We start from the raw sequence: 7,048 nt of genomic DNA on the forward strand, positions 1-7,048 counted from the left end.
CAATTTAACAGTCCCTCAAAGAAGTAGTTGTACGTTGAATTTTTGAAATATATTTTAAATTTCCCAAAAATTACCCTCCTTCGTATTTGGATTTTTTCGACTGAAATTGAATTCGAGCATTCGTCGTTGGAAACCCAAGTTTGGACAGCAGATCCAATTAATGGCCCCTGTTCGTTGGTGCCCAGGGTCTGGCCCATGTTTGATTAGCCCCAATCTGGCAGTCTATTGCCCGGCGTCGACTATGCGTTTCAACCTGCCGACAATTTTGCCCAACGGCATTCCATTTGATATTCTGCCAGCCGGTCTTATTTCAAAAATGCAAACAATTCTTTGTAATCATTTTTCAACTTTTTCAATCAGTTCATTCGACTGATTGCGGAACACGGCGTGCAATGCTGGACAATTGAAACCTGTTCGAAGCAGCTCGAAAACAACAATAATAAATACAAATACATATTTCATATTGTTTCACAAGCATTCAATATTTCCATTACGTATTCTTGATTAGTTGGCAGTGTGTGCCACTGGGACAGGTTGCCATCGAATATTTTCGTTCCAAATTTGACTTTCATCCGGCGGAAACATGCCCCGCCAGGTTGCATTCGGCGCTCGATAACGTTCTGTCCGTATCTGTAGATCTCACGTACACCTTTTCGTGTTTCAAAAAACAAATAATCTATTTTTTTTTTCTAATCTCTCCTGAAATTTATGCAAAACTTTACTTCTGATGCGTTGTAATGGTCGGATAGGAAGTTTGCATATCTGCTGCGTAAGTATTGTCCAAGTTCATATTGCTGTTGGCAGCCAAGCTGAAAATTGAATCAGGTGCATTTTTTTGAATGTATTGTTGAAAAATGTAATAATAGAAGTGACTGTGTGAAATTGTTGAAAACAGTTTTTATTGTGTCTGATTTTGATTTTTCTTTTTTGAAATCTTACCTTTGTCAACTGCCGAAAACCATTCGGATATGCCCATTCCTGGTATTCATCTGTTGGAAAAGTTCCAAGTGGGGTTCTGTATCCGTGACGGTACATCTGTTCCAAATGAACAAAATATTCTTATTTTATTGGATATAAGTTTTCAAAATGCACAAAGAATATATGTTTTTGTTTTATTTTAAATTTACGTACAACATGGGCAAAAATAAGTTTGTCGGTCGATGTGATTTGAAAGAATGATAAAAATAATATCCATTGCAGAGGTAATAATTGCATTGGGACTACGAACGTCGAGCGTGATGCAAGTGAACAAACGGTATCGCTTTGAAATAATTTTCAAATTATGGAAATAAGAGTTATTATATATTTTATTTCAATTAATGAATGATTTCAACCACGACAATATTTCTGGAACAGGTTGTGATTGTGATGGAAAATTTGTCGAAATCAAAACCATTGCTATTGTCATTGAGCTAAACAGGAATTAGTAATTCGTTTTCCATTTTGCTTATTTATCTGTACATTGTAATATTTGTCAAGAATTGTTACAACTAATTAATTTGCTACAACTTCTGATTGATTATCATAATTTCATGCTCATACAAATTACAGGTGTTTTTTCAGTTATGTTCAATAATTTAGTTATGCAAGAAACGTGAATCACATTGAAATGTACATTTTATAATTGAAAAGATGTACAAATGACAGACAATGTAAACTATTTTATTGGTGATTCTTAGTCTTCTTCCTTTCTTTTTTTAACATTACATCAACAGCAAGCTAGATTAGCATTGGAACAAAAAAGCAGTATTATTTAAGAGCTGACAAGTTTTTGAAATTTGTGAAAATTCTATTCAAAATTGATGCCTTTTCATCATTGCTCAGATTGCATCTGCTGCCAAACAAACGTGGTGTCTTTTTTTCAGCGGGTAAAGAGTGGCATTTTTGAATATTTCCACAAATTCCTCAAAGCTGTAGGTGAAATTTGCGCATTTTCTCGAGTGCACCATTCCCAATCTTTCAAAATTTTCATTCTGTACCAACATTTCAACAGTCAATGCCCGCTCCATTTTCATTTGGAAAACCATAGCCGATCCATCTTTGACAATGTAACAATCAGCTAAGCGTATTGCATGCATCAAGCTGATCAATGTCTGCTTATTCTGAAGAAATAAAAATTATCGTTTTTTTTATCATGGAACTTTCATAATTTAAAATACAATATATATATACGAACCACAGAATAAATATAAACTGACGGTTCACTGGCGTCATGTATGTGTAATGACTTTTGCTTTATATTTTCCATAATTTTACCCAGCAAATAGCCTGAGAAATGAATAGAGAGAAATATTACTACAATTTTATTCTTTGTTATTGTTGTTGTTACCTGATTTCAATTTTGCTTTTTTGAAAGAACCGAACTTCAAATTGAAGTTAATTTTTTCCAAATCTTCCAACATTTCCCGTATAGTCGCATTTCCACTTTTCCTGTTCATCCACTGATGTTCGAAATTAAGCAATTCTTCTTGTTTGTAAATATTCAAAAACTTTACTGCCTTTTTTATGTTCATATTTTTTATTCCTGTCAACTTTCTTAATTCAGCGTAAAAATTCTTGTACCTTTCGTTCACAGCTTGAACGGCTCTTTTGCTTTCAGCGTCGAACACTTTTTTATAATTTGGACAATTGGCATCTGCATTTAACAGCTGAAATTGCATTATTATCCACATATATATATATATATTCTTGTCCTTTAATTTCTTTCGTCCCTCACTCACAAAATCACGTTCCAATGAAACTGAATATACGGGAATTGGATACCAAACTGCTGGATTTTTTGCTGGAAAAATTCCTTGCAAGAGACAAGTTGCACTGGTTAGTGCGGCATCGGTTGCTAAAGATCGAACGCTGATCTAAAATTTAAATGTAATCAGTTTTTCGATTTATTAAAAAAGAATATTTAATGTCCAACCTCAGACGATCGATACTGATTGTCTATTAATCTCGGATAAGCGGTTTTCAACTGCTTGCCGTAGTTGAATGCACTTGCACAAGCACTCTGCAAGTGAATGGTGTAAAAAATTAATTGTTTATTCATGTCTCAGTGAAAGATTTTAGGCAAATTAATTAAAATTACCATTGTCAGCTGACCGTAACCTAGAGGTATGTGTCCGGGCGAGAGTTGGCTTGTTGGATAATTTGCTATTGGTGTTGTACGGCCATGGCTTTTCAGCTAAAAGAAAAAAAAAGCAAAAGCAATATTTTTTTCATTAGTATTGTGCATTTTCAGTTGCGCAAAGAAGCCAGTGTCCAAATAGTATTCTAGCTCTGTTTTGTTTGTTTGTTTACTTAATTCTTATTTACCACTTGAAGTAGGATGGTTTCAGCACAGCAAAATCGAATCCAAATCAAAACCAATGGCAGACTTTTTGCAAAATTTCCCATCGTCGACACCATTTGCAGTGAAAGTTGAAATTTTAATAAAATGAGCAACGAGAAACGAAGTTGAGTTTCAAAATTGAGTCGACAATTGCGAAACAAATGGTTGGCGTGAAATTATCAAAAGACAATTTTAATCTATTGCACTTGCGTGCAGATTCTTCTCTTTCTTTCTGAGAAGTTGTTTTCAACGGACGTTATTAAGCACATTAAAATATGTTTTTAGTTTTTTTTATAAATTGAAATGCTTCAATTTTGATAATTTTTCAATCACTTGTAACAGTTGTTTGGAATGTTTCATTTTGAAATGTGAAATTTTGAATTGTTGTATCGTGTTGCACATTTGAAAAGTAAAAATAACATCTTTTCATTTAGGTCCATTTTTCATTTTGATTGGTTTCAAAACAACCATGATAATCAAGTACAACAACAAGTGCAACGTCATTATTGTAAAGATAACTTGATTTTCTTTTGTAATATGGTACGAATTGTATGCTCAGTTGTGTCATATAAAATTGTGCACAGTGGTTCGCTGGTTGGTATTTACAATTTGACAGCTGCTAGGAGGAAAAGCAGGCACTAACTAGTGCAGGATATTCAACCGAACATGAAAGCTCTGATATTGGTTGGCGGCTATGGAACTCGTCTGAGGCCGCTGACTTTGACAAGGCCAAAACCGATTGTGGAATTTTGCAACAAGCCGATGATGCTGCACCAGATCGAGGCGTTGGCCAAGGCCGGCGTTGATCACGTCATTCTGGCAGTGAATTACCGGGCTGAAATGATGGAAAAAGAGATGAAAAAAGAAGAATCCACTCTGGGCGTGAGAATTGACGTCTCTTTCGAAGAATATCCTCTTGGAACGGGTATGATAAATATTTTCTTCCTTCTCAATTGCTCTTATTTATGTTTCAAACTTTTCAAATTGCAATTCTATTCTACTACTTTTCCGTAATTATAATCAACTTTTTCCATTAATTAGACAATTGATCATTTGAGAAATTGACACTTGATTAGTGTGTTTAGTTGTTGAGAAGTTCCAATCAAATCTTGTGATATTAATTAGAAATTGTCAAAATTCTGCAAAATTCCACATCTGCTAACTTTACGTCTCGTTTCTGAATCAACCTTTTTTCAATTCTGACATTCAAAGTTTAAACATTTCGGGACATTCATTCACCTATTAGATCATTTCTATGGTGACATTCTTATACTTTGTTTTTCAGTATACTTTTTGACTTCAATTTGTTGCGTTTTATTTAAAAAAGCCTTGGCATTTTTTTAATTATTATTTTTTTAAACAGTTAAATATCATGACGCTTGTTTTGCATTTCTGTGTCATAAAATGTGAGACACTGAGTTTGCGTTGTTTATTTGCAATTTATTTACATTAGAAAAATTTTTTCTTCAATCAAGTGTCATTTGTATTGCAAATATTGCACATGTTTTATCATGTCATATTTAGCATGAAATATATTTTGCAAGCGGTTAGCTGTTGATATAAACACTTTGATTGACACTCTTCAGCTGATTGTACATATTGCTTGCAATGGATAGATGATTGGAATTTTTATTTTTTGCTGAATTTTGTAAACATAAAAAGTTATAAATTGATATTCATGTTTTGCCTTTTTTTTCAAATCTGTAATTTCTTCAGTTGAATGTATGTTCAATTTCAGTTTGAAACTTAATTTGAATACGACTTTTTGAAATGAAAATTTTCCTACTGTAGTTTTGAAAAATATCGTACTATGTGATTTTCACGTTAATAATAGTCATGTAAATTGAAAAGAAGCTGTTGTTTCACTTTGATGATTTGATTTTTTTTTATTTAGCTGGCCCGATCGCATTAGCCAAACATTTTTTGGAAGATTCTGAAGAGCCATTTTTTGTTCTTAATTCGGATGTTGTTTGCAATTTCCCTTTTGAAGAGATCAAACGCTACCATAAAAAACATGGTCGAGAAGGGACAATTGTGGTACATTTGTTGTTTATATTGAATTGTTGTTTATTGTGTTGTTTATTTTTTTCTAATAATGAAGGTTACTCGTGTCGAAGAGCCATCGAAATATGGTGTGGTTGTGTTCGGTTCCAGTGGTGTAGTGGACGAATTTGTGGAAAAACCTGAAGAGTATGTGGGAAATAAAATCAATGCAGGCATTTATTTGCTGAATGTCAAATGCCTTGATCGAATTCCGGTAATTTTATTTAAAGTGTAGACGAAATTCTTGTTAAAGCGAATTCTTTTTGTTATTCTTCAAAAAGAAATTGCTATTGTTTAGTTCTGTTTTTACATTTTCAGCTGAAGCCTACATCAATAGAAAAGGAAATATTTCCACAAATGGCCTCTGAAGGTCAGCTATGTGCCTTTGTGCTTGATGGTAATTTTTTCCTCGGTTATTATACATCGTTTGCATTTCTGTTGTGGAAAAAGAAATTTTGTTTTCTTTCAATTTTCAGGCTTTTGGATGGACGTTGGACAGCCGAAAGATTTCATAACCGGCAGTGCGCTGTATTTGGAACATTTGAAGAACACTGTTCCAGGCTTGCTTGCCGAAGGATCACAATTTCATGGCAACGTGCTGATGGTTTGTGTAAAATTGTTCTGGTGTAAATTGTTAATTGTTTCTGTTGGTCCATACAGGATCCATCGGCAAAGGTGGGTTCCTTGTGTCGCATTGGACCGAATGTTGTAATTGGTCCCAACGTGATCATCAGGGATGGTGTCTGTCTCAAGCATACAACCGTGTTGGCTAATTGCGTCATCGAATCGCACAGTTGGATCAACAACTGTATCATTGGTTGGAAATCATCCATCGGTCGTTGGGTAAGGTGTTCTTTTTTTTCATTAGAAATTTATTCAATTTTCGATTTAATAATTCTCTTTCTTCTGCTGAATTTGACTGTGCATATATTTATTTATACATCTGTTGTAAAAGATTATATCCAACTTGTAGATTAGTATGTTTTTTTTGTTGGTGAAATATTTTTATTTTTCATAAAAATATTGTTTTCCTACTGCATTTTATTTTCAAATTAAGTTTGATGTTGCTTTGAGTTGTGCATTTAATTATGTTCAAAATCATAGGTTCGCATGGAAAATGTATGCGTCTTAGGCGAAGATGTACTAGTAAACGATGAAGTGTATTTGAATGGGGCGAAAATTTTGCCTCACAAAGGAATTACAGAAAATGTCCCGAAACCGCATATAATTATGTAATCTATTCAACACATTGCCTGGTTGATGGTTCATCATTCAATCCGCTATTTGATTTCCTACGGCTAATAGGTAATGTTGGTTATTTTGGTTAACATTTTTCTTCACAATGCTCTGTTATTCTGTGATTGGTTTTCAACGGTTTATTGCAATTTTTTCTTCCGTTATTTCAACCTGTTGTTGGCTTTAATTGTTACATCGATTGTTCACAGTTGCCAAATTATTGTTACTGTTATACTTGAATAATTCAACTTTTCCCTTGATTCATTGTTTTGCATTTTTCCATAATTTGGTGATTGATTGAATTATTCATCCATTCGACATGCAAAAATGAGAGATTGAAGTTGATATGAAATAACATCTCGAATAATGGTATGCATGATTTTTCTTATTTGTTTATTTCATTTCGTTCGTAGACGATGCAAGGTTGTTCATTTTTTTATGCAAGTG

General features: G+C 33.6%; 3 protein-coding genes across 3 annotated transcripts; 1 reads left to right on the forward strand and 2 right to left on the reverse strand.

The window, feature by feature from the left end:
- Positions 1-458: 458 nt before the first annotated feature.
- Positions 459-1,035, reverse strand: Tsp_12496 (lysosomal acid phosphatase). Its single transcript, XM_003367956.1, has 3 exons — positions 940-1,035; positions 718-809; positions 459-630 (listed from the first exon to the last, which is right to left on the reverse strand). The coding sequence occupies exons 1-3, from the start codon at positions 1,033-1,035 to the stop codon at positions 459-461; spliced, it is 360 nt and encodes a 119-aa protein (XP_003368004.1).
- Positions 1,036-1,820: 785 nt separating this feature from the next.
- Positions 1,821-3,399, reverse strand: Tsp_12497 (histidine acid phosphatase superfamily). Its single transcript, XM_003367957.1, has 7 exons — positions 3,307-3,399; positions 3,080-3,175; positions 2,915-3,001; positions 2,721-2,855; positions 2,330-2,648; positions 2,177-2,268; positions 1,821-2,102 (listed from the first exon to the last, which is right to left on the reverse strand). The coding sequence occupies exons 1-7, from the start codon at positions 3,397-3,399 to the stop codon at positions 1,821-1,823; spliced, it is 1,104 nt and encodes a 367-aa protein (XP_003368005.1).
- A 574-nt stretch (positions 3,400-3,973) lies between these two features.
- On the forward strand, positions 3,974-6,749 carry Tsp_12498 (mannose-1-phosphate guanylyltransferase). Its single transcript, XM_003367958.1, has 7 exons — positions 3,974-4,247; positions 5,217-5,359; positions 5,424-5,579; positions 5,684-5,762; positions 5,842-5,969; positions 6,026-6,208; positions 6,470-6,749. The coding sequence occupies exons 1-7, from the start codon at positions 3,989-3,991 to the stop codon at positions 6,599-6,601; spliced, it is 1,080 nt and encodes a 359-aa protein (XP_003368006.1). The 5' UTR covers positions 3,974-3,988; the 3' UTR covers positions 6,602-6,749.
- The last annotated feature ends 299 nt before the right edge of the window (positions 6,750-7,048 follow it).

Source organism: Trichinella spiralis (genome assembly GCF_000181795.1).
Source record: "Trichinella spiralis strain ISS 195 chromosome Unknown Scfld3383, whole genome shotgun sequence".
Lineage (NCBI taxonomy): Eukaryota > Metazoa > Nematoda > Enoplea > Trichinellida > Trichinellidae > Trichinella > Trichinella spiralis.